The sequence below is a fragment of the Gymnogyps californianus genome, chromosome 2, assembly GCF_018139145.2.
Source record: "Gymnogyps californianus isolate 813 chromosome 2, ASM1813914v2, whole genome shotgun sequence".
NCBI classification, from domain to species: domain Eukaryota; kingdom Metazoa; phylum Chordata; class Aves; order Accipitriformes; family Cathartidae; genus Gymnogyps; species Gymnogyps californianus.
The window spans coordinates 96,835,500-96,863,484 of NC_059472.1; the positions used below are offsets into that span (position 1 = coordinate 96,835,500).

Sequence of the window (27,985 nt, forward strand, 5' to 3'; positions counted from 1 at the left end):
AGTTCTCTATAAATTCAGCCCCACGAAAGACCTTCTGGGGCTCTATTGCAACACGTTTTTGTTTGTCAACGGTGCTTAGAAATCATGCTGGGTTCTTCGTCTCTGCTCCCTTTTACCGGATTTGTATGATCTGAGCAATTTTGACCTTTTGCAGCGGTCAGGGGCAAGGCAGTGCTGTCCTTTACAGGTGAGCTGGGGTGGGCAGGGTGCCTGCGGGTGGGACTGGGACCCGGAGCAGGGAGCCAGCAGCAGCGGTGTCCCCCGGGGCCGGCCTCCCCTCTCGGCTCCCGGGGCCAGCTGGAGCAGGCACGGAGGAGGAGAGAGACAAGATGCGAGCTGGCTGCGCTGGAGACAGATTCTAACGAGTGCCTTGGGACCAGTGCAGCCCTGCTCCAAGCAGAAATCCTTCGTTTTACAGGACTTGGGGAAGAGGAGGAGGGGAGCTCGAAAATGGCTCGTGCCGTTTGCAGGGTAACCAGGTAGGTGCTTAAAGTTGAGCACAGCCTTAGCAGGCTGGTGTGTGGTTGTGACCAGAAAATAATCCCTTCTTAATAATGTGGATGTTTGTCACTTGGCCTCCTGTGACAGAAGACTTCAAGTCCTCTATTTTTCCTGAAGAAACGGATACCTGTTTAGATGGGAGGTTACTAGCTGGCAGGACAGGGGCTGAATCTGGCCCCCAGGATGTTTTCCTCCCCTCCATCCCCTCTCCCTGGGAAAAAAAAGGAGTTGTTTTGTACAGCCTTGTCTTACGAGGCTTATCTGCCATTCAGCCCCTGAATAAGCAACCAAAATAGTGAGGCACCTAGGTTTTTACAGTGCTGGAGGGTTATGGTGTAGGACCTGTTGCTGTGCGCTGTGGGGTGCTCTGCAAGGTCAGCTTCCAATTTCTACTTCAATTAATGGTTAGCGACTTGATATCTTCTTTCTAGTAGTTCTTTAAAAGTAGTAGAATTACAAAGCTGCAGCAGTGTTTGTAGTTTCAGCTCATCCCGATTTGCTGGGAATGTATAGGTGAATATATGATCCGTTTTTATTTCCTTTTGGTATGGAACATCTCCCTTACGTGCCTGTTTTCCTCTTGGCGTGCCTGCCAAATGGTCCCTCCTTCCCAAAGTTGTACCTTGGGAAGTGTCTGGCAAATTTGGATGACTTAGGGTAATCGGCCCACAGCTTTCTTGCTTTGTTTAGGGTCCACCTAACGCTGTGTAGGGCGTGCGCAGTTTCTGGAGAGGTGGTTTATTCTTGCTCCCACCGTCTTTGATGGGAATGGCACACAGACTGGAGAACACCCAAGTGCTCAGTGGGATACTCTAGAGCTAGTTTTTGTCTCAGGTCTTGAGGGAGGATGGGAGCAGGTACGGGAGAAAAGTAAAATAAATCACTGAAGTGAGGTATTGGCTTAATACATGTATTTTACACCCCCGATTTGTGTTTGCCCTGAGAAGAGAACATGAACTGCCTAGGGCTGCTTTGTTTGCAAGCCTCTTAGAGTGGCTAAGCCCCTGTTCATGGCTGGAGCATGTTGTTAACAAGAAAATATCATCTCTTTGTGCCTTTGCTTAAGTTTTATGTTTCAGGTACACCTAGTCCTACATCAGCTTGTATTGACTAGTTTTTCAAAGGCATTTTTCTTTTTGTCAATCCAATGTCTGTTGTTGTTTTTCACTTTAAAGCTGCAACTAGTAACATTTCATTCAGCATATAAAAAAATCAGGGCAAAAATAGAAGATTACTGTGGAAAAATAAACTTGCAAAGTCCACAGAGCAATGTTTAGCATAACAAGTTAACTGTGGATTTTTAGGTTTTTGGTTTTTTAGTGCTAAGACCCACTGATGCTGTTATGACTGCTCATATGTTGGACTGTATTCACATGCTTTGGCTTGTAACATTAAGACCTATTAAGTGCTTGGAAAAAGAAGCAAGCAAAAAATGAGATATCTTAGTTAAATTAATGAAAAGCTTTAACTTTGCATTTAATGTTTAGTTACACTAAAGAAGGATTCTGAATTTGAAGGTGAGTGTGATTTTGCAGCCCTGTTCGAAGTGGATTTACTGAATAGCATAAAATGGCAGCTGACCATTGATCTGGAAGAAGTCCTAAGCTGTGTGTTAGAGTTGGTCCAGTTATAAGGATGATACATGAAGATGCTCCAGCGCTGGCAGGAGCTGGTGAGGAAGGAGTGGGCAGGGTGGCTGGAGGTGACGACCCAGAGGCATGTTCTTTGAGCTATGTGGTGAAGGGATGATGGTGTTTGGGGAGGCTGGGTTTTAAAGACAGGTTGGAAATAAGGACAGGGTTTTAAAGAAGAAAGAGTATCGAGTGAACTCCCCCGACACACCCCAGAAGAAAACTCTCTTGTGTGTAAATTTATTGAGAGGCTGATATTTACACATTTTGCAGTCAATACCTGCTCCTTAGCAGACAAACACTGCCTGCCGTTTTACAGTTAATAAAAATGTGTCTCTGTCGATTCCCGTTCTTCTGAGTGATCCGGGAAAGAGCACGCATAGTAAAGTGGCAGTGTTGCTGATTTGATGGAGTTATCCACGGAGGTGAAGATGAAGATGCAAATGAAAATGCAAAGGATTTCAAAATGACATTAGGTTGCTGTGCAACCATATTATAAAATGACAAATGAAATTCAGTGCGGATAAATGCAAAGTGATGTCCACAGGAAAAATATTCTAACTTTTCATTTAAATTGAGTTGCTTGTTAACACTCGAGCATGAGATGTGAGGGTCACATATTTGTGTGGAGAAGTCAACTGGATACTCACTAGCTGTCAAAAAGCAAATAAAGCATTAGGAATAGTTATGGCAATACTAGAGGAAAAACATTAGCATCTGTGGTGTGCCTTCATCTTGAACAGAGGGATCGATTCTGACATCTTCCTCCTAATTCTCTTTCCCTTCTTCACTTCCACCTCCAAAGAGAGATAAGATAGTACTGCAAAAGCTGCAGAGGTCGTCAGTCTATTGAACAGCTTTTGTGTAAGGAATGACTACGTAGATGAGGCCCTGCAGTTTGAAGAAGAGAGATGTGAAAAGCTCACGTGGATTCAAAGCACACTTGGAGAAACTAACGTAGGAATAATCTATGGGACCCGTGAGGTTCAAATACAGCTTCTGGGGCTTGCTTCAAAGCTGCGTGGTTTTGGAGTCTGGGATTTACCATGTGTCCTCTTCTGCTTTTCCCTCAACTTCTGCTCATGGCTGCTGCTGTGGAGGCAAGACGTTGGGCTGGACTTTTGGCTTGACTTGGAGGCTTTTGCTTTGCTTTGGTTTTTGTTAGTGTCATCAAAAAAATATTTTTTTTTTTTCTTAGCCAGCAGTACTATTTATTGTCCATCTTAATATCAGGTAATTATAAGAACTTCAGTGTCTAAAGTCCTACTGAAGATTTAACCATTTAAACCATTTCTGTCAAGATTTTAGGATCTCGGTAAAGAGATAATTTTTAAGGTATATGCTAAGCTTAAGAAAATGAATCTGTGTTTAAACAGGGTTGTTGGTGCTATAGGTTCCTCAGTGCTGAATGTATCTACTTACATGATTTCTGCCTTGTAAACTCGGTAGCGTTTGAGGAACTCCAGAAATAGAAGAAGACATTACAGAGCAGTTTGACCCCGTGGAGAACTTGCAGAAAGCCTCGGCGCTGTTGTCTCAGGTGATGAAACACTAGCTCTTGATGTTGTTCTACCTGTTGAACCAGTTTTGTGCCTTTTCTGTGTTGGGCAAGCGCTCCCTCAGCAGCCTTGCAGTTGAGGACGAGTGCTTTTGGAGTACCAGAAAGATGGATGGAAAGTTTTTCCCCTGTTTGGCTGGGGAGTGGCTGGCTCGACTGTTGGCTGCTTTGGTATAGGATCTGTATTTGAGAAAATACAGAAATTAAAGAAATCATTTGGGCCCCATGTGTTGTTATTTTTATATATGTTTCTGGTGAGTGGAAAAATTGTGTTGGGTTTTTTTGGGTTTTTTTGTTAAAATGCTTGCAGGTATTTCACTGGCATTTATTTGATTTCTGTGTCAGGGTTTAAAAAAAAATGAATAAATGAAAACCACACTTTTTTTTTCCAGTTTGGGGACATCAGATCAAAGGCCAGGAAACCTACCAGGGGGAGGGAACCTGTCTCAGTGCAGAAAGTATGAAGGTGCTCATAGCAGCAGCTTGGAGAAGGTGGTGAACTGGAGCGATTCGTGGCTTTAATATTTTGTTTTAACTTTTAGCCCCAATATTGGGTTCGGTATGGAAAAAAAACCCAGAGAGCCGAAATTAAGCCTGGAACAGTGAATGCCCTAGAGGCTGTTAAATAATTATTAAGCAGATTTTAGTGATAATAATCTACCCTGTCGTAGGTACACAGCTAGAATTTGGCAGTGGGGCAGAAGAATGCTCTAGGCATCAGCATAGCAATGGCGTAATTATTGTGCTAGGTGGCTGATTAGGAGCTATGCAAATGGAACTGCAATCAGTATTTGTGTTTGTGCTTTGTTACAGGAGAGACAAGGTGTAAATGAATTATCTCTGGTGGCACAGCTCGTGGATCTCAGAAGTACACATAGGATCTAGGATCGCCTGGCTTTGTGGGGCAGGTGGAAAAGGGACTAGCTGTGGAAAGTGCCAGCCTTGCACGGTGGCTTACACAGGGTGAAAAGGTGCCTAGCAGGAGATATTTCTGAAGATACTTCACCTGCACTACTGAATTTTCGTGTTTGCGGCTACTGCACCTGTCCCCACAGGTGCCTCGCTGTTTGCTATATCCTTCTGTAAGGCAACAGCCATCCAAAAATCCTCTCCCCTCCTCCCCCCCCGTGCTCAGTTTTTAGTGAGTTTTAAAGCCTCATAATAAAAATTCAAATCATGTAAACAAAAAAAAAGTTGAAAGCTCCCCAGTCGTAAATGGATGACACAGGGACTGAGTTTGGGTTCATATGCAAAGTGCTTATGTAATTTATGTGCATACACCTTGTCAGCCTCATCAGGAGCCCTTGCCATGCTTAAGTAATACATGTGATGGCAAGGATAAAGCTGTTATATATTTCATTATATACAGCCTCTTCATTGACTGTTTTATTGTATATACAGTATTGCTGATACTGATTTAATCTGCAGATTACAGATTGTGTTTTCAAATATGCAAGCCTTTTTTTCTTAAAATGAAGAATAATGAGGAGGATTTTTATCTTCTGTTTTCAACGGGGTTATGTAAAGTATCTGTCATGGGTTCTTCATTTTTAAATGCAAATAATTATGTATGGCAGGGAGTGTGATGAGCATTCAAAGTTGACATTAAAATGAAAATGCATAAAATTTTCCTGAAAAACTGATCAAACAGGTCATTAGTCAAGGTTATAATGACTAGTGAACATTTTAAGATGTTTTAAATCTCATTTAAGATGTTTAAAAAAGTAGTTGAGAGTTTTTAAAACAACTGCTCCTGCATCATCCTACTAGTTGCTAAGAGTTCTGAATTCACATAATTTTTAAGAGGTCTTTTTTTCCCCCCTCTGTTACAGCTGTACTAGCAATCTTCAAACCCGGTAGCATCTGATAAACTGGTATTTAATCTGTTTTACCTTGCATTTTTGGTAGGCTGGGGACATCCACGCTATCAGTTATCAGGCTCAGCGTTTGGCAACCCACTAAGCTGTGGTGCTGTGATTCTCTAAGCCCCAAACTGGAAAGGAGAAACCACAAAACAAACCGTATGCCAAAAAGTGTCAAGTTCCCACACTGTAAAATTATAGAGAAGATGTAGGGACTGTTTTTCCTCATCTGATCTCTTCCTTTTAATCTTGAGCGTTCCTCATTAAATTAGAAAAGGGAAATACACGGGGACAGAAGAGTGGTTTCTAATTAAAAGTAGATTTAAATTTGAGAAGAGTGCCTCGTCCTGTGGGTTTCGTGAAATGTCTTTTTGCTGCTGTTTGCCAACTTTGTAGGTGTTCATTTTGCAGCAGGAAGGCAGCAGTGGGAACTCTGGGCCATCAAAGGCGTCCTCAGGTGCCTGGGTCTGCCAGCCCTTGTACCTCCTGGCTGCGGGGTCCCCTCCTTCTGCAGCAAGGGACGGTGCTGCCATCCCTCCTTCCTGCCGCGAGCCCGGGGTGCAGTTGGGACCTGCTCCCCCGGCTCTGCCGCTTGGGTTTTGGGTTTGGAGGATCTCCCGCTGTGCGGGGAAGCCTGCGTGCAGGGACCTGCCGAGCCTCCGCTCTTCCCAAGGGATGGGCAAGAGGCAGCATCCTGCCGACTGCCCCACCAGCTGCACTGCACTCTCAATTAACTTAATGGGCTCCTTGTACAGACAAGACTTTTGCTTCCCCCCCCCCCCCCCCCCCCCCCCCACTTCGTTTTGGTTTTTTTTTCAATTAGCTGGTTAAAGGAGGTCTTGGGATTCATCTCAGATAACCAAAACGCATTAGGACGACGGCATTCTTGTTTTAGCAGGCTGTAAAGAGCCTTTCCTCCTCCTGGTGAAAGGGAAAAGCCAAGTATCCCAGGCCCCTCGCAACGGGGCGCGGGCACTTCTGCATCCTCCCCAGCCCCTGGTGGGTACCCCCTGCTGCAGGCGGGGTGCCTCAGGATTAAACGCTGCCTCCGGTGCCGAGGGAACCTGTCAACCGGGGAAGCACTCCAAGCTTGCGTCAGCTTCGCACGGTGGCATCAGCTTCGTGCGGCTGCCCTGCCCTTCCCTTCCCGCCCGCGCCGCTGCCTGCGCTGTGTGGGCACGGATGCTTGAAGCGTGAGGCTTCCCTCCGGGGGAGGTGTGAAATGGCTCAAGTGGGACATGGGGGTGGGCTTGCGTCCCTCCCTGTCAAATCTGAGCCCTTCTTCACGCGCCGTGCCGCTCTGCACCGCCTGTCTGGTGCTCGGGGTATTTTTATTTATTCGTTTTGGTTGGGTTTTTTATTTATTTAATAATAGGTGCTTTCAGACATGCTTCTCGTCCCGTGAAATGCAAAGCACTTTGTTGCTGGAACATTAGCCTGGTGGGTTTCAATACTCAGGAGATGGAGATTTCCACACAGGGTCTCAGCCTCTTTTCACTTGTTCTCTAAATTTAAGTAGCAGTGGAAAATGCAGTGTTTTGAACTTTCATCAGTGGTTTTCTCAAGCTGTGCATACCCCCCAAAAAAAGAAAACCCACCCACGGTTCTGTTTACAGTAATACCGCCCAATGCGTATAGACTGATGGCATTAATGCACTTCAGCTGAAGAATATTTTGTCGCTGCAGTTCGCTTCTCTGCTAGTGATCTAGATGATCAGTGCAAGAAAAAATAATGAAAGTGATATCTTTCTTTGTGTCCATTGAAAAAACATGCAGAGTGATTTTTAAAATTACTTTTCAAATGTCTTCTGATGCAGTAAGGTAAGAGAGAGTGCGTTTTTTGAGAAAGCAAGAAGAAAAAATTGCCATCTGAAGCTGTTTTGCAGGAGGTATTTTTAGGATGACTCAGACATAAGGCCTGAGAATTGTTCTTGTCTTTAACTGAAGGGAAAAAAAATGCTGACATTTTCCTTCCAGCTGTTTTGGTTAAATATTTGAACATACAAACTTAGCCTTTCAGGCAAGATATGAGCTCATATTTTTTTAAAGTTTTGATGAAATAGCCTGTTCTTAGCATCCAGTATGGTGTAAATCTGCTAATTTTCCACTTATCCATGAACAGAGTATGTGAGGTTAAAAAAAATAAAAACAAAGCCCTTTTTATTGTTTTAGAGCAAAAGTTTTGCATCTTCAACAAGAAGCCAAAAGAAACCCTTTTTACAGTGATACAGACACATGCCAATATGTACAATGAAAAATATTCGTGTTTGGATGTTTTGCATAAGCTTAACGGACATTTCTCACCCACCACCCCCATGTAAGCTTTGCTGGTGGCTTAAAAGTAGTCCTCCTCAGTGACTGCTTCATTCCTTTGTGTGTTGTTGCTGTACGGGGTGACTTGTTCAGCAGGACGAAGTCATCTCTTTACACTGGCATGGGGACTCTTGTGAGCAAAAAAGAGATGAAAAAACCAAAACAAAACACACAAACAAACCCACAAATGGAAGATTTCTTTAGCTCCAGCTTAAATTGCTGTCAGAAGTTACTGGTTTCATATTTTGCAGACCTCACACTTTTCAGTATTTCTGCTTTACTTGCTGGAATTCCTAAACCTTTATTTTTCTTCTTTAACTGACCGTATAAATAAGGCCTTTAAAGTTTTTCTTGAAAATTCCTAATGCATTTCTAATACACATAGACATGTTCAAGTTTGTATACATTGATATGCTGACATCTTTAAAAAAAAAAAAGTAAAAATCTTTATAAACTACATTTTATTTGTAGTGTAACTAAAATCTGTGAGGTTATATCTCTCAGCGAAGATCAAAAATAGAGAATGTAAAGCTGTTGAAAAATGTGGCTTATTTTTTCGTTTAAAAACCCACCGCAGCATGACCGTATCTAACTCAGACTGTTGGTATCCATTTAATGATCTATCACAGCAGGAGGCGTGTAAAACAAGAAGTATATTTTACCGCGTGCCAATCTCCTTCCTCGCGTTCCTAAAAAGCACAGTTACATTATATATTTAAAACCCCAAGGAATTTGATGATATTTCCATGCAGCAGATAACCTGCTGGGAGAGCTGTATTGGACAATAACAGGAAAAGATTTAATACTGGAGTAAGAAAAGCCATTGCACCCATGTTGTTTCATTTTATTTTACACACATACATACATATATATAAAACTATATGTGTATAATATGTCGTATATTATATGATGTTACTTGTGCTTTGCTTTTTTGTGGTATGCACCTGCCTGGGATAAACAAGAGCTGGCTCCGTGGCTTGTGACACCGCTATCATATGGAGTCTCCTGTCTACGCAGCAGTGTATACGATGATTTCCTCTTTTATTGCTGCTCCGCTTTTTCCCCTCTAGTAAGCACTTAGTGAGAAGCGTCCCGTCTTAAATGAGAGTGTGTTGTCTGTCACCATCATCGTTTGCTTCTAGATGTGTGCTACTCCAGAAGGCTGACTGCTGAAGGTTGGGGGCATTAGAATAGGTCTGGCAACAATCCAGTCATCAAGATATGTCCTATTCTGTCATGTTATGGGAAATAAAGCAGGTGCTGTGCCTGCCACGCATTAGAAATTTCCATTAGTTAAATTATTTTCTCTTACCCTAGTAAAAGTAAGTAATAGTCCAGTGATAAAGAAATGTTTCCTTTGTAAAATTTTCAGATTAGACAGTATCTTCAGTATCACAGGTTTAAATCTGAAATAATACTAAATCAAGTGAGTACTGGATCAGATAATATTATTTGCAATTAATAGTGGACTTTGCAGTTTTCAGTTCCTCCTGGGTTTTGCAGATGATTTTTGTGTAATGTATTTTTGCCTATAAAGAGTTTTCAAAGGTGTATACCGTTCGAGAATCTATAATATAATTGTGAAAGAATATGGTACACTACCTGAAATAATTTGCATTAAAATGTTTCACATACGGGTAGTTTAATGAGACAAAGGAGAAGGAAATGACTGGATAATACAAATTTGATGTTATTTAGCAAGTTATTGTTGGCGTACGTGGGGCTTGTCAGAAGAGCCAGGGAGGCTGCGTTTCGGTGTCGCTGGGGTGAGTGATTCAGAGCCTGCTCTTCCCACCTGCTCCGCAGCGGTTCGGGGTAACCCAGTTCTTCCTTCCAGCCTGAAATGCAGTGGTGTGTAAGGCAGCCGCCCATACAGGATCTGTAGCTGTAAAACGCGGCAGGCTGGGAAGCAGCTGCCACAAATTTCGTACGACGGTGTTAAACATGCCTCGGTGTAATAACAAGAGCAGGTAGCTGTGTGATACAGCTCGTTACGAGGATGTAGTCCTCAATGAAACGTTTAGCAAGTAGACCCGTGGTAATACCCATGCCTCATTTGCAGTCAAAATTGGCTCGCTTGGTTTCCAGAACCAAGACTGAATTTTTTCGGTGTTCATGATGCTTGAAACTGTTTTGCACAGAGATACGTCCATAGGTATGAAGACATATATGCAACAAATATAACACATTGGGGAAAACATATCAGGAGATGCAGGAAGTGTAGGAGACTTTCTGGCTGTGTACCAAGCATGTGTTTACCTAGTTGTTATTTCTGTTATCTGTGGTTCTTTGTTTGGGATTACAGTCTGACAAAGAAGTGGTTGGGAATTTCTGATAGGAACCAGTGTTTTTTTTAAATAGGAGAGAGAGAATTCAGCTAAGGAGATCAAAGCATTTAATCTTTCTGGCAATCTAATGTAGCATACTTCCAAAATACTTAAGTAATTCTTCTCTATAAAATAGGATGATCGTGAATTTAAATGCATACATTTCTTGTAGCATTTATGTGAAATATGCAGATAATTCTTTTAATAATGAAACTGCAGTTGTCTGTGTACTTAAGTATAAATTTTGAAGACAAATCTTTTACATCCTCTCAAGAGATAAACACCGTACCTTGTGCATTAGATGTATCTCTAAACAGAGAGGAAATGAGTTTCGTAGCCAATCTACGGTTTCAATTGCTTGTTGCTTTTTGGTAAATCTTACAGCTCCATTTACAGGGTTAGTTTGTTGATGTTTATTTTTTTCCTGTGTGTTCATGTATTTCCTCAGCTGTCATGCAGCTTTGTAAGTTGCGTATTCCATCACCTTTCTGTAAAGCAATAATCTGTGGGAAAACAGTATAAGATTGTTAGATACATTTTTCTCTTATAGCATTAGTGGCACATGTATATAAAAGATGCTTTGTTTATGTTTCCTCTTATTTTTGTTAGAAATTGTTACTTACAGCCCTTTCTATTAAAAAAATGTATAGATACGTACAGTATTTCAGCTGTAGCTGAAATCCAGGAAGATGTTAAATATCAAGTCTTCAGTGTTTAAAGTAAGCCTGCACAACTGGGTTGGTAAAGAGCTGGTGAAGGGTTGTTCTCTTTTTGAGTTGCTTGGGTTTGTCTTCAGCAGCCAGTAGGTCAGTACAAAAGAAACTGTGTATAAAATTTCCTTTTAAATATGTATGTATGTCTCACTAACCTCAGAGGAAGAAGGAAGAAGTTTGGCTTTTAAAATTGCGGTGGTAGTCTTTCTCGCTAGAAGCTTCATTTGCTCCAGCTCTGGGAGTCTGCCCAGTTAGCATCGTTGTGAGATGTTTTGGTGCATTCTCTGGGACAACGTACAGGAGAGAAATTGTTGAGCTTTAGTGAGAAAGAAAACCTGGTACTAGTTTTGAAAGGCAGAACTGAACAAAACTCAGTCTTAAAACCTGCGAGAAGGTTTTGTTTCAGTTATAATTTTTTTGTTCTACTGAGAAAATAATTGGAAAACAATTTCAGACTTCAACTGTGAACAAATGGTTCCAACGTACTTGAGTGGTTCAGGTCATAAATATTAGAGAAGGCATTTAAACCCACTGATTTAAAAGTCTGTTGAAGAAAGGACCATTTTCTAGAAACCTTGTGTTGTACAGGAACGGTGAGTAAAAGTCAGACTGAGTAACAGCCTCCACACTCGTGAAGAAAGAGGTGAGGACTTTGCAGAGCTGTCCTCCTCCTCCTCCTTTGTATGACAGCCATGTTGAGTTGTACTAGTAAAGTTGGGAGAGGTTTAGGATGAATTCAGTTATATTCTATTCTTTCGATTTAATTTTATAAAAACTGCCCCCTCCCCCCAAGGGGAAAAAAAAAAAAAGCTTTCACAGGTATTCTGGAAAATGATCAGTTATATCTGAAAGCCATGTTCCAAGCTCAGATCTTGGTCAGTCAGGCCATAGTTTCATGTGGAGCTCAGCCTCTCCCAGTGCCGCTGCTTCTTATCAACACAGCCTCTTATCCTGTAGCCACTCAAGAGGACTGTTTGCTAGCAAAAAGAAATCAGTCTCAGGTTTTTAGTCATTCCAGTTGCCCCTTTTCTTGCTTCTTGCTCTGCAAGTGCAAGCGCGCCCACATGCAGAACGAGGTCCCCCCTTCCTGCGGGATCTTCTGTGCGACAGCAGCAGAAACGCAGTTCCCTTCCTGACACTGATGTGTTTGGGGGGCAGCAGGCGATCTGCGAAGAACAGGGTGAGAGTAAAGACTCGAGGCCTCTTTTTGCTCCTGCTGCGTGTGTGGGAATTTCAGGTCGTTTCACAGAGGGATAAGCACGGGGCTACCGCTCGCCTTCCACTACTCCTGTGTGACAGTATTGGCCCCATCGCTTCACGTAGCAAATCCTGTTTGCTGTTTCTATCGCCGTGTTTAATGCCGCATTGTCTTGTTCTAATAGCATTTTTCAAAAACGTATTAAAATACTCTGTAATGCACCGTAATACCTACTCCAAAGAGTCCCCTGACTGCATAAATTATTATAGATGGTACAAAACTACAGTGGGATTAGCTGTTGACTGCAGATCCAATGCCAGTGCTTTTTTTTTTCTGCAGTTCCGTGTAATTTAATATGTCAATAGCCTTGCTGGTAAAACATGATAAAATTTTATGTTGCTGTATTACTCATAATGTACCGCATATTTACGTGTGAATTGTATCACTCCTAAATATAAACAGATAGTTCAAGACAGATTTCAGTAAATGACTTTCTAAAATCTTGCGCTTTTTATATATGTATTTTAATAACGACTGTTCTTTCTTGCAGACAAAATTGAAGAAGCACAAAAACAACTTAATGGAACAGAAGATCAACAGAGAGGTAATAAGCAAACCCAAAAAGTGAAATGGAAAAAAATGCATTGTGATTCTAGAGGGTGATCCAAAGCCTTCCTGCATCAGTGAAAAGACTCCACTGGGCTGGGCGCCGGATGAGGGCCCGGGCATGTCTATCTGCAGATCAGGGGCTGTGTCTGTAACGCCCCAATTTTGCTGAGACACAAAGGCTTTGTTTTAATCACTTGAGTAGCTGCCTTGACCTTGATGAGACTGCTGAAGCTGTAGCATTAGGAATGTGCATGAGTTATTGACTACAGCCTGTGCTAACTGTTGGTTCATTATATGATTTACCTAATCATTAATAACCATATTTGGTTTATGGCAAGCAATATGTGATGATTTCTAACAGATGCTGAAGGGGGATTGATCATCACAGGTTATTTTAAGAAACAGATGACCTGTGACAGATTAAATCTGTGTGTTAGAGCTTAGAAAGCTGGTGGAAAGTTGTTGCGTTTCAAGGCTGGCTGACTGCAGTGGTACCTGTGTGGTTGTGTGATAAAGCTCATCTGCACACCCACAGAGATGCCCAGAGAGACATTGCAGGGGGAGCCCAAACAATATTTGCCAGGCTGCTACCGGGCCCATCACAGGAGAGCCATGAAAGGTCCATCTCCACAAGCCCAGAGGAGTACAGGGGCAGGCAGAAACCCAAATGAAGGACTCAGAGGAAGGGGGACCCTGTCTGGTCCTCTCCCAGGGCTGTCCCCGCAGAGCCTCAGCCCCAGTGTCCCGATGTGAAACCCATCACCATGAGTGATCAGGAGCAGCTCTCCAGGTCAATTTTTGGACTAACGGTGTTGTTAGCTGGGGTTGTGGGACACATTGGGGGATGCGGGGGAAAAGCTTTTGGGGATTGTGCAGGACTTACTATGGAATGTCTAGGAGGTGAACCAAAGGTGGAAAAAGTGAGGGATTTAGGTGATATGGGAAGGAACAAATGTGGGAAGTAGAGGGATAACTGAATAAAAGGGTCTGTTTGCATGCTAGCAGGGGCTGGCCAGGACGCTTGTCTGGCCATATTGTGCTCCTGACCAGCACAGTCTGTCCTGTCTCCTCATTAAACTCCACCTTCAACTGTTTTCCAGTAAGAGGCTCTGTACTCCCTGCGTGTATGGGGGGGGTCTGTGGTGCAGCAGCCAGAGCGAATATGGGTGTGATTGCTAGCAAAGATCACGCCAGCTGAGCCAGTGAGTCGATGAAGTGGGCTGGGGGCCAGGATGGGTTTGGAGGTCTTTAAGGGCCACCTCTGGGTCTGAGAGTGGCTGCTGGTCTGTAGAGGCAAGAGCACAGGAGGGTGGCTATAGGGACCGGGGAAGTCCTGGACAGCTCTGGCTGCGTGTGCGATGGTCTGTACCAGCAACTGGCGTGGGGCTGCAGCCTTGGGGGCTCATATGTCCAGGTGCAGCAACTGGGGAGACTGGGATCTGGAGGTGGCTACCGGGCAGACTGAGTTTCTAAGCCCAGCTGCTGGTGGGGTCCACCTTGGACATGTAGATATGTTTCCATTAATGGACCTCTGTCCTGCTCAGCCAGATCAGGGAGCAGGATGAGGTAGTTAAGTGTTGGTGTGAGTGCTCAGAGTGTCTGTCTGGGATCTGTATGTCCAGCCATATATATGTGTATATATATGTATGTCTGCGGTGTATATGTGTGCTCTGTGTGCATGTCCCTGTTGGGAAAACATTTTCAGCCTTGCTACTCGTTGGGCCTGGAGGCATAGAGCAGCAGCAGCTTCACTTCTCTTGGGCTGCCGGATTTGGCATGAGATGTTTTCCTTTAACAGTACCCTGTGTCAGTGCTTTGGCTTGTTCTGGGTAAGCATTCACCTTTCATGGTAGTGAGCTGTCCTTCTGGCCTGTGACACATCTGTGAACAGTGTTGTAAATTGTTGATGCTCTGTCCTGGAATCAAAGTTTATTATCTTTTGAAACAATGAACTTCAAAACTTTTTGAAGATTAGAGAACAGAAGAAATACCCAAGCGGATCTCAGCAGGGTCCATCTGGCCCAGCATTCGGCCTCCAACGGAGGCAATAGGACGTACTGTTTAAGGACAGCACATAAGCCTGGCCACTTTCTTTAGTCTATTCCCCTCATGCTGTCCACAGACATTGGGTTAGGGATGTCTGCCTCGTCCCTTTGGTATCTAGACATTTATGGAGCTGTTATCCATGAATTCTTTTGATTAAATGCTGTTTGCATCCCGCATTCTCTGGCAGCAAACTGCAGAAGTTCTCTACCAATCACATAAGAAAGTACATTATTTTATGGGTTTTTTTCTCAATTTCCAGTTCTTCAATTTTCAACAGGTGTCCCCCGGTTCAAGCATTGTGTGATTTGTTAAATAGCAGTTCTACAGTCACCTTATCCACTGCCTTCATGATTTTATAAATCTTGTCCATATCTTGCTCAGCTTTCTCGTCTCCAAACTCATGACTGCTTTAGTTTTTCAACGGAAGGTTTGATACAAACTGTCTTGTATGGGCCGCAGAACTGTGATGTCGCTCTACATATTTGTAAAAGGTGGAAGAGGAAAAAAAAAAAAGTGGCTAGATAGTAATAGCAGTCCTTCAAACATTTACAGAGATTTTTCAACAAACTAGACCTGCTACTAAATAGTTTTGATGTATTTTTGTTTAGTGGATCGTAGATAAGTGGTATTGTCATGCAAACGTAAAAAACTTGGCATGTAAAGTATAGCTGTCTGCTCTTGTTGCTGTTGGTCTTGCAGAAGTAGTATTGGTCTGGATTATTTTTTTGTGATGGACATGTTCAAGCTAAAGATGAGCTAACCTCTGCTTTCAGACCTTTGTTCTCACACGTGGCCGAGTAACATCTTTGCACAAAGGAAGAGAAATTCTGTAGTGTAAACTTAACCAGGTACTCTGAAAAGGATGGGGTTGCAAAGATTTACGTGGTGGTAGCACTCAGCTTTCAGCATCTCAGAATCAAAGAGATCATTGCTTAATTTTTGGTTTCTAACCTAAATTCATATGGCTGGCAATAGAAAATTAAATTTTTACATAGAAAACTGATACAGAAATAACTGAGATAATAAGGTTACTCTTTTATTTTCAGATAAAAAAATGTCCTCTGCCATTTTTTTTTTAGTTTCTTAAACGTCTGGATAGATAGATTTCTTGGTAATATGAAGTAAAGAAAATGATTTATTTGAAGCTTTAGAGTCTGAAGGCCATTGAAAAAAAGAAAATATATGTTTTGAGCTAAACAAGTAAACAAAAATGCACACATTCACATAAGTTATTTTAAATCACAATCCAGTGTATACAGATTCACATGAAGTATGTTTATATATTTTTCCTCTTTGTTGATTTATTTTGTCTTTCAGTTCATCTACATCACTTTAGATTTGTTTATTTCCTGTCTGAAATGAATAGGGAATGTAATTTTTGGGGAATTTATAATAAGTTAACTACTGCTCTGTCAGTAGCAGAGCTGTCAGTGGCACAGCATATTTGCAGGGAGGAATTTTTCATAAGTTTAATCATGGCGGGTTTCTGCTGACTAGCATTGTGCGCTGATCAGTCATAACTTTATACATGTGTGGGATTTAAGTTAAATTTAATTGACTACGAAAAGATATGTATTTAACACCTCATTTTGCCATTAGCTGTAGTAATCCAATTAAGTGCAAATTGGAATAGGACTCTGTTAAGCACAGAGGAGACATTAAATGAGCAGACATAGTTTTCAAGTTTGCGGACTTTGGTTATTTAATATAAAGTTGCAACTGGAAGACCTACCTTTTTTTTTTTTTTTTTTTTTTTTTTTTTTTTTTTTGAGTGGTAGTCCACAAATACATTCAGATTATGGATATTCAAATGGCCTGCCACTTGAGACCAGAAACATGTTCGTTAGGGGCCGTGCTCACCTTCCCGCTCAGTGAGTGTGTAAGGTTGATCATTCTTGTGTCGTTTCGTTTTCTCTCAACTGCCCAATTGCTGCTATGAATTTTCAGTAGGAGAAGCTGTGCTTCTCTTTAGCTTTGACTGTATCTCCCAAGGCTGTTTTACACCCTGGGTGTGCCCCGACTTTGAGGTTGAATTTAATCTTCTGACACATGTACAGGGTTTCATTAGTGTGATAGAGAAGGTCTCACTCCCAGCGAGTGCTCCACGTGGTGTTCTTTAAAACCTGGAAGAGATGGTGAGCTTGAACTACAGAAAATTTCTCCTTGAGAAGGCAGTGAAAGCTTTCTCTGATGTGGGACCCAGTGGGTATTGTGGGCTGGAAAGCAGTCAGCTGAATCCGACTGCTTTATCTTTGGTCTACCGCTGGCCATCCTCCTAAGAAAGCTATCCCAAGAAAGTCTCTCTGTCTTCTCCCTTCCAGACTGGTAAAGTCAAGTCCTCTCAGATCCTTGTGATTACCACAGAGGCTTCTGATTTGGTCATCCCCAGAACCAGTTCAGCCACTGAAGGCCAATATGAAGCGCTGTAAGCATTTGTTTTCTTCTTTATCTGTTTCAGCAGTTCTCTGCCTATCACAGCAGTCTGGGTCCTAGATACATCAGCTCCACCAACACCATCATTGCATTCTTTAGGACTAGTGGAACTAACTTGGTTATCTCCATACTTGGCACCAGCAATGCTAAGACTGCTGCCTAAATCTCTATCTGCTTCTGAAACTGTTCAGGGAACTAAAGTTGGTGACAAACTCCAGCAACACCAAGATTTGCCATAAAATGGATGTCAGATCCCCAAAAGAACCATCTCATGGCCTGATATATACTCTGCATTGCCCTCCGATCCTGGGGTCTCTCTGGCTGTTAGGAGTACTATTCTGGACTCAACTACATCATTTCAGATAACTGCTGCTTGCCATGTCACAGCCAAAAGGATCAATGATAAATGGCCAGATCAGATGGAAGATGGATTTCCTCATTCTACTTCTCAGTCGTGGGGATTCCTGTGTCCTCAGAGTATGAGGTGGTCTGGGATGGTCTGGGGACACACATGTATTCCTCAGCCTCATTGCAGTTTAGACTTGCAGACTGTCGTGGTTGTTTGTCAGGTGTGAATTCATCCCTCTGAATAAGCTGCTGTTCTTGTTTGATCAAGTTTTTTACTTCCTGCAGTGTCGTGGTTTAACCCCAGCTGGCAACTAAGCCCCACACAGCTGCTTGCTCACTCACTCTTCCGCAATGGGATGGGGGAGAGAATCAGAAGGGTAAAAGTAAGAAAACTTGTGGGTTGAGGTAAAGACCTTTTAATAGGTAAAGCAAAAGCCGCACACGCCAGCAAAGCAAAAGAAGGAATTCATTGACTACTTCCCATTGGCAGGCAGGTGTGCGGCCATCTCCAGGAAAGCAGGGCTCCATCACACATAACAGTTACTGGGGAAGACAAATGCCATCACTCCAAATGTCCCCCCCTTCCTCCTCCTTCTCCCAGCTTTATATACTGAGCATGACATTATATGGTGTGGAATATCCCTTTGGTCAGTTGGGGTCAGCTGTCCCGGCTGTGTCCCCTCTCAACTTCTTGTACACCCCCAGCCTACTCCTTGGCAGGGTGGTGTGAGAAGCAGAAAAGGCCTTGACTCTGTGTAAGCACTGCTCAGCAATAACAAAAACATCCCTGTATTATCAACACTGTTTCCAGCACAAATCCAAAACATAGCCCCATGCTAGCTGCTGTGAAGAAAATTAACTGTATCCCAGCCAAAACCAGCAAATGCAGGAGAGGGGGAGATGGGTAGACTGTCTGTACCTATTTCTTCAATAGGTAAAATTTTAAAGAGTTTAATGATTGTCACTGCAAGCTGTATGCAATATAATGAATCCATCCTGAGCTCAGACTTCCAGTCCCTCTAATAGCATGCAGGCATCTGCCAGTCTCCTCTCCTGATCTCTTCCCAAGACTGACAGGTGTATCTCTGTCTAGCTTCAAGGAGAAGCCTGTTTTCAACCTATCTTATTAGGGATCAGAGGCTTTGTATTACCTGCTGCCTCAACAATTGCAGCTGAATTTACTCAGACAAAGCGTGGGAAGATTTACCTCTTGAACACCACCTGTCCTTCAAGGTCTATGCTCCATAGCATGGACCAGGAGGATCCATGTTCTTCTGGTGGTTCTTTTTGTTACAGCACTCCTGCTCTCACCCCCAGAAAAGATGATGTTGTACATAGCAGAAAGAAATAAGCTGTCAGTTAAGTTTCAGATCAGTGCGTTACGTTGGTCCCCTCCAGTTTACCGGTCCTGATAGAGTACTCATTTTGGAGTACCCACTTGAGTTGAAGGGATAAAATCTGTCCTTAAACTGTGTTAAGGTCTATTTAGCACCTGTTTGAGTCTGTCATTTGCCTATCAACCAAGTTGCTATACTTTCTCACTCCATCATTTTTATGTTCCTTAAAGAGCTTTTTCAGTTCCTTGCCTGCAGCTGGAGATGCTGCACATGGAATTTGAAGATGAAGCTGTGTATTCTCCTGCATCCCCAGTTTCACATCCTCAGCATAGCTGTTCACTTCTTGGTCTGTGAAGATGGATTTCTAAGTTGCTCTCACTTCTTCCAGAATTCCAAGCAGTTGTGACAGATCTATCTTGATAATAGAGTTCCCTTCCAGAGGCAGCACAAGTTTGTCCCTAAGACAGTATCAGAATTTCACCCAGATCAGTTCTCTTTCCAGAGTCTCATGCTTCGATATTAGTAGTGCCCTCTTCAGTTGCATGCTGAGATACAGAAACATTGTTGGCAGGTCCAAGGGTTTTGTCTGACTTCGTCAGTGGTTGTTTAAATGGCAGCAGGCTCTGTCAGTATTTACTGAGAAACCACCAAGGCAGAACCATTCAAAGCCTTGGTTTGGACTCCAGCAAGGTTCAAGCAACTTCTGGGGTGCTGTTGAAAAATACCTTCATTTCCAGTCTGTCATGGGGCTACCTAAAGCCTCCATCTTGCTGATCTGTCTCTGGAGCCTTAAGGTTGACACTGCATTTGGTGGAGGGGCTCCATAGTCACTGTTTGCATGCAGGGCTGTAAGACTCTCTGTTTGCTTGCTTAGGTCCACGTATAGCTGTGTGGAACTACCCATTGTGTGAATGTACATTTGAGCTGTCGTGGAAAGAAAGAGTAAAGAAAGGAGAGATTACGTTCCAGCAGCAAGTATTCTCTGAGATGCACAATCCACATGCACATATGTTCCCCTCCCACACTTGCAGTCCCTTCAGAGTAGTGTGTTGGCATGGAGGAGAGGCAACTGAAATTAAATGCCCTTTACCTTGTTTGCCCATCTGCTGTTTTTTTAACCAGAATATTATTTTTCTAGTAAATTGAACGGCACTGAGATTTAGGTGAGGAAGTTTGTCATTATAAATGGAAGCATGAGACTTCAGTTCAGAAATGTAGGTTCTGCTGGAGATTCATGGTAGACATATTTTGTATCTTCGGAGTCCTTCCAAACTCTCCCTGCCTTATCATCTCTTTTGTTAAATGAATGCATGTTATTGACAAAATTATAGAGGGAGTTTCAAATACATTATTATAAATATACCAGCATTCTCCCTAGATAAACAAAACGTTGCATACGTCTTACCTTAAAGATTGATGCCCTTTTTATGCTGCTATGTCCCAGCTTACAGACGACTCTCATCGGCCCACCATCTGGCCTCAAAGGAGCGGCCAGGTCCCTTCCCTCCTCTCCCCTCCCCGCAGGCACTCCTGATCCCGCTTCCTGCCACTGCACCTCTCCCTGCCAAAAAGCAGGTGGGAGCGCTGCGTGCTGGTGACGTACCCTGCTCCCTAGGTCATCAGCTGTGGTCAATGCTGTATTCTTTCGTTCAAGGGAAATAGGAAATGGAATGAGAAGGGGAGAGATCAAACAAAAATCTGGAAATGTGATGCTAAACAATTGAAGCATTTTGATTTACCGGCTTAGAGTTACCTCATCCTCCACAGATGTTTCCCTGAATTTTTCCTGTAAGTTTGCAAGCATGTGAGCTTTCTGGATTCTTTGCTGCTGTGGTACCCATGTACTATCGTTAGTCCAAAACATTTTCTTTCCGTTTTGTATTTGTAGGAGACTGTGCCTTTTTGGGCAAGACATGTAACCAAGATCCAAAGTTTCATTTGATTCTTTTCATCTTTCCATCCTTATCTTCAGCAACCATATGGGCTAGAAATACAGTCACTCTAAATGGAAGTATATAATCTTCAAAAGTTGCAAGTTACAGTAGTGTCCTGTTTGCTACTTAATGTTGGTGAGAGGATTAGCTTGCCTTTTTATTTTTCTGTTGATACAAACTAGAACTACCTACCTTTTACTTTCCAAATGTTCAAAACTACAAGCTAGCAATAGTATTTCATGCAATTCAGTTGTGCGTTTTCCTGATGTCTGATTTCGTAAAGTGTTTGTATCTACATTAAAATATGTCAATACATGTGTCTGAGAGGTAATTTATTTAAATTGTTCTGTGTACGTCGAACTATAAGGCTTTAAATCAAGACTGAATTATCTTCCTAAAATATTTACAGCAGCTCAGACAGCCGTGATTGGCTTAATGCAGGAACTATTCGTGTCTATAGCTCATGTCGTACAAGATCTCACATTTTCATAAAGACCCATCTATTCTTAAAATCTCTGGTGTTTTCATATTGAGGGAACATTGCACGCTGCTAATAACAACGACTACTTCAAAGGTCCTTTCTGTCTTCAGGCACATTCAATGCAGGGGTTTGTGCCCACGAAGGACAGTGAGAAAACTCTCCTGACTTCTTGTGGGAGCAGGAGTAGTCTCTGATATCATTTAACCTCATTTTTCATTGCTTTCGTCTTCAATAGTTAAGTACATTTTAATGTCCTCCTTTTACCAGTGGCAGTAAACTGATAAAAATGGAGATGTTTACATGTTCTTTGCTCTGAGAAACAACATTAGAATATGGGCTTAACCCAGGGAAGTTTTCTGGCTCCTGTAAGCCTCCTGGGTTGTGAGTCAATGTCTGTATCTGTTATTTCTATTTTAGTTTTCTTTGGTTAGTACATTTAGTTTAGACTACTAGCAGCTGAAATCTGCTCAGTAAATCCACTGCTGGTGCTAGACACAGCAAGAGCTGGTATTGTTTTGACAGGCAGACAAACAGATTTACAGTTTTAAATTGAACATTTCATCCTTTGGAGCTATTATGAGAACTTGGTTAGAGCATTAATGGGATGCTAAAGTAATAGTATTTTGACTTTTCCTGACAAGTATAGCAAATTTTTTGAGTGACAGTTCAGCAAAAGAGATTCCAACCTGCAAGTATCATTTTCAAAGGGACATTATACAAATTAACTTTGTAAAACAATTGTTGAAAAAGCATCTTCCTGATAGTAAATGGAAAGTGGCTATTCCAAATCATGGTACAGGGCATTGTTAAATCAGTGGCTATGTTTTCAGATGCAATAACATTTTGAGCTTGACCCCGCTTTAGTCAATAGAAGGATTTCTTGCAAGTTTCTAAAATCTGAGGCCGGAACAAGCTCGTTTTTGTGCTGGGAGGATGCTGAGCTAACAAACTAGCTAATTCGAGAGGCATACCTACGCATGTGTAGTAAATGCAATAGGTTGCTAATTTTAGCTGATGTGAGCTGGGAGCAAGCCAGTTGTGGAAATGCGAGATTTTTCACTTGTTAGCTTCCTTGTAGTCTGCCTTGCATATGAGTAATCAGTATTTTTTTCATATTTTCCAGATACTCCTTTAGGTCAGGGAGTTGTTAATTTCCTTTGGCCACCTCCTAAAGGGAAAATGTAATATGTAAATGGATGGTGAGTTAGATACAGTGTGCCACTCTCTGGTAGTTATATGCCATAGGCTGACCTGCATGGAGTCTTCCATAGGAATCTCCTTAAAAGGTGCATGTGTGTATTTGTGAGAGGGAGAAGAAAGAGACTGTGGACGACTGTGGAAAAAGGCAGGCGAGGACAGAGAAAGGAAAGAACTGTGAGTAGCTCAGTGGGACCTCCCACTGATGCCAAAGCAAACCTGCCCTAGGGGAGATCATCCTTCCCACCTCTAGCACACCAGACTGAGCTTCCATGGTTAGGACATTCCTGGTGTCTAGTTTTCCATCAAATCAACTTCTGTGACTTTTGTCATGTTCATGGTACTATTTAGTCCTAAAAGAAAGACCTGCTGTGTAAGACTTTTCCTACTTGCTTTGCTAGAGCTCCTATTCCTTTCTCTGTTTTTAAATAGTATGGTTGTTAGGTCTGAGCTCTTTACTGCACTTCGTTTCTCTTCAGTTGCTGCAGGCAGTATGGAAATTGCTCCATTTGATCCCTGCTTTTCAAATGGAAGATTATATTAAAGAAATGCAGAGAATATGACTAAGGAGCTTCTTCTGTTTGAACATCATTATGTGCAAAGAGAGTTTAGTTAACATCTTATTCCTTTCATTTCTGTTTTTTTCCCCTCAGACTCATGTTTGGGGATTTTATATTCAGTATCTCATCTGACCAGATAGCAGTTGCTTGTTGCTGATAACCCTTAAAATGGCTGCTGTTTCATGAGCCGTCTATAATTCTGTTTTAATGGCCTTTCTTCTTCTTTGTGTTAGGGGTAGAAGTTGTTCTAATGATTTGCTAGCTAAATCCTAACTTTCCAGTAACAACTGATAATCCTTAAATCGCAAACAGATAATGTAATCGTGAAACTGTTCACGACATTGCCCGACGTTCGAGGAAGATTTCCACGTGTCCCTGAGGTATTTTAGTTAATTTCTGGCAACATACTTTGTCTAACTGGCTGTGTTTAAACAGCTTTATTCTTACATGGATAACTGGGTGGAACTGGTTTATGATTAGGCTTTGACTAGGAGTCCATTAATTTGCCTTTGGGGAGACATCCTGTCTTTTTTCATGCCCTTGGAGTGCCCAGTGAGGAAGAACAACTCAGACTGGGATGGCTGGTGATGTTAGCTGTGATAATGTTGTCCCTCCACCTGCGCATAGTCAACATGCTTTATCTTAACAGCACTTAAGTGATGATTAGTTTTCTTAGTTTAGTATTAAGGCTTCTGCATAAATTAGAAATGTAGTGTTGTTAAATGGCTGTAATGCAGAGCCAGTAGATAAATTCCATAGAGCTACATAATATAGTAAATATTTTTAATTTTTTTGAGCATGTTTAAAAAAACTGTACTACAAGCCTTTGCTGAATGTTCATATATTGACATTTTGTGTGAGTAGTTAGGCATTAACCATAGGTTGTGTGGTCGGCCATTCTTGTGTTGCCCTTCTGTCTTTCAATGAAACTCTCAAGTCCTGTGAAACTTTACAGTGGTTCAGTCTCTGCTGGTTTCTCATACACATAATAGTGGGAAATCTCGATCAGTAGTGAATGTCATGTTTCATTTTATATGTTTCATGCTGGGCAGGAAATTAACTCTTTGGGGGGAAAAAAAGTCCATTTCACTTTGGTCAGAGATTTTCAGATGTGCTGAAATGTTGCATTTGATTCCTGTTCACATATGGATGTTGGCGTTTCTCAGCTGAGGCTCTAGTGTTACCTCAGTGGTCAGATGTTTATTGCTGTTTGATCTTCTTGGTCTTCCTCATCAAGCACACTGGTTTTATGGCTAAAAATCTGCTGGTTGTTACTTTCTGCACTCAAGCCAAGAAGCTAAGTGCACAAAACAAGACCAAACTCTTATAAAGAAGATCTTTCTTGGTCTCATTAGTATAGGGTAGTTATGTCCTTACACCCCATCAGAAGTCTCACCATCAAGGTTGTCTTGATGTGAGTAGCCATGACTTGAAAAGATGCCATCAAAAAGACAGCCCCAGGCTTGTCATTTACTCTTTACCTATCCCAAGGCCAAACAAGAGTTGGCGCTCTCACGTCTGGGATGAAACTGTATCACAGGGGAGCTTCCTGGTAAGTCCAAGCTGTGTGCCTCGGGGCGAAGGTGTCTCGCTTACCTTACGCTAAAATGTTATTGCACAATTTATAAAGCTAATCCGCTCTGCCCTCGCTAATCGTGCCATGCTGTTTCATCTAGTGCGTGAGCAGTAGCCCAGAGTATGCCTTTGTGGCTGCACCTTTAAACCTATCATTTGCTGTATTTCTCTTACTGGGTTGTATGTATTCTTGATTCTTGGGGAAGAACCTTTTATGTTTTGAATTAACGAGTGGATCATTTCTGTATCTCTTTACCCTAGCTTCGTTCAGTCCAGAAAGTTATTCTGCCCTTTCAGCTTTAGTGTATCTTTGCAACTCAAACACTGGTGAGAGAGATGCTGAGACTTGGGGTCTGAGGAACCTCTTGCTCACTCCCACACCAGCTCTTGTCTCTCTCAGGGTAGTTTGAAATATAGGCAGGCCTATTCTTTCAGGAAAATGTTACTCAAAGGCAAGAAATATGTCTTCCTTTCCCCAGTGTTACCTTCAAAGTGACAGTTCACTCCTGTTAATACAGAATTAGTGGAAACAGTAGATTGTATAGTGTAAACTTTACCATTTGTACTAAAAATTATTAAATAATGTTTGCCTGTTCTTAACTATTGCTAACTTTTGGTACCCCGCAATATGGGTATTTCTTGGAACGTATTTAGTTGAAAACCTATAAATTGCGTATGAATAGACTTAGATATAAAGCAATGCCAGCCACATCTGTAGTGATGCTAAAACATCCTGTGGAACAAACTGAACATTTTAGATTGCATTGTTTTTGTCGAGGTGCCTGTTAGTTTTGCCATAAGCGAGATGAAGTGTGCACGGAATTTACTGATGTGATTTGTTTGATGGTGGAAGTTGCAAATGGGAAAAGGAATTAAGCAACAAGAAAAACAGAAAAGCAGGATTTCTGGGGGTGCTATTCCGTGTGTAGCCAGAGAGTGTATCATTGGTATGTCTTCTGATCCAGATGACTTAATAAGATGAAGACCTATAGGAGCAGGCAAACAGTGTATTGGGTATAAACGTGAGCAGAAGTACTTTGCAGACCTTCAGCTATTCCAATTTTGTAACAATGGAAATTGATAAAAACTGTGATAAAATGACTATGATAAAACAGCTTCTATTATAAAGTGACTGAATTTGGGGACAAGGGGAGAGCAGTGGATGTCATTTTTTAGCTTTACTTTAACAGGGCTTTTGACACTGTCTCCCACTATATTCTTGTGTCCAGGTTAGGGTGGTGAGGTCTGGATAGGTGGACAGCCAGAGGAGTACTAAGTCTGGTTTCAAGAGGTACAAATGCAAAGCCCTGCACCCAGGCAGGAGGAGCCCCTGCAGTGAGAGCGGCTGGGGACTGACTGACCAGGGAGCAGCTCTGTGGAAAAGCCCTGGGGGTGCGGTGGGCAGCGAGCTGGGCACCAGTCAGCAGCACGCCTGGCGGCAAGGGAGGCCACATCCTGGGCTGTATGAATGAAAGCACAACCAGGAGATCAAGGGAAGGGATTATCCTCCCCCACTCAGCAGTCCTTAGACCACATTTAGATACTGTGTCCAGTTTTGGGCCCCCCCGGTGCAGAAGGAACATCAAAAACCTGGAAAGAGTTCAGCGTTGGGACACGACAACCATCAGGGCTGGAGCACTTGTCCTGTGAGGAGAGGCTGAGGGACCGGCGCTCATTCAGCCTTGAGAAGAGGTGGTTTTGGGGGGGGTTATCATGAAGATGGAGTCAGGCTCTTCAGAGTGGAGCATGGTGGGAGGATGAGAGGCAATAGGAGTAAGTTGAAACAAGAGAGGCACGGACTGGCTTGTTCCCAACGAGGACAGTCAAGCAGTGGAAGATGTTGCTCACAGAGGCCGTGTAGACTCTCTCCTTGGAGGTTTCCAAGACCCTACTGGACAAAGCCCTAAGGACCCTGGTCTGATCCCATAGCTGGCCCTGATTTGAGCAGGAGGTTGGATTAGAGATTTGCTGAGGTCCCTTCCCACCTGAATTATCTTGTGATGTTATAAAATACTAATTTTTAAATTTGGGAAACTTACTTAGTGGTAGAGGTACTGGGTATGATTTCTTGCTGTATACGTCAGTACACATTTTCTCTACAATTACCTTGAGATTGTAGATACACATGAACTTGAGACACACTGATTTTTATGGGCTTACCAGGGTATGATGGTAGAGAGCATTAAAATTTAATTTGACTTTACGAAAATGTATGCTGTCATTTAGGTTAATGGCACTACTCAAATGAGTGCTGGTACCACATATTAACATAGCTGCACCTTTCCTGGAGCTTATGTTAGTAGGACTTTTGCTGTTTTGGTTAATAATGAGAAATTATGCTAATAAATAGCCATTCTGGTATGAAAACCTGGTGTGAAATGACCCTTAAAAGAGGATTGGGGAACCTCTCTCTTGCTGATAGCCAGTACAATACCTTTGATGGGTCACATATCAACCCAGAGCTCAGTGTTGTCTGTTCAAAACACCAAGAAAAATAATCATGTGTTTACAAGCAGTATGAAATCATGACACCATATTTACCTCATGCATGCTTTATGGAATGGTCCAGTATTTGCTGATATGAACATAAGGACATACATTGGCATAGATGAACACTTGATCCAATCCCTATCAGACTGCTTTAGCCTTTGAATGTCAAAGCTCACTCCCTCTTTTTAATTAATTAATGTCAAATTGTGCTTTATGTACAGATCAAGTCGTTTTTAAGGGTGCACTCTGTACTTGTTTGAACTTGCATCCTCAGCAATAAAGGCTCTTAAGCATAGATTAAGCCTACTGACAGAGGTTTTCAAATATCGCTGCTGACTTGGAGTGCCCCAAGTTCTTTGACTTGCCTCCTGACCTCTGAAACGGGGAGAGACCATTCTTGAGATGTGACCATCTCAAGAAGTCTGAAGTTAGGCACCTGAAATAAGACTCTTAAAATTGTTGGTGATTGACTTTAAAATCCTCTCTATTTGTGCTTAAAATTAAGCATGGCGCTTGGGATTAATCTTGTTAAAAACTTTCTCTTGACTGTGAACATTTTCATAGTTGTATGTGTGGTTTATGTAACTGTGATTTTTTTTTTTTTTTTTTAAATGATTTGGAGAAACTATAATTTTAGGAAAAATGTGTATGGCTGTACTTAACATGTAGGAGGCAGTATGAAGCTAAAGGGGTAGTTTAATAAAAAATGAAAGTTTAGTTATGCCCTGCTGCGTTTAATGTAAGTTCTGGTAGCCTTACATTTGCGGCAAGACTTACTTCTTTATCTCATAATCATGTTCTTAACTTATTCATGGAAACAGACCCAGTGGGGTGATTCATGAGTGCTTTTGATAGTTTCAGTGAAATCAAAA

At 42.2% G+C, this 27,985-nt stretch overlaps 1 protein-coding gene across 2 annotated transcripts in view; it reads left to right on the plus strand.

The window, feature by feature from the left end:
- HIVEP1 (HIVEP zinc finger 1) overlaps positions 1-27,985 on the plus strand; it is a 117,443-nt gene that overhangs the window by 53,755 nt on the left and 35,703 nt on the right. For both annotated transcript variants that reach the window (XM_050891270.1, XM_050891271.1), the window contains one exon: positions 12,654-12,707. In XM_050891270.1, the coding sequence (XP_050747227.1) occupies positions 12,654-12,707 (54 nt within the window). The remainder of the gene's footprint in view (positions 1-12,653; positions 12,708-27,985) is intronic.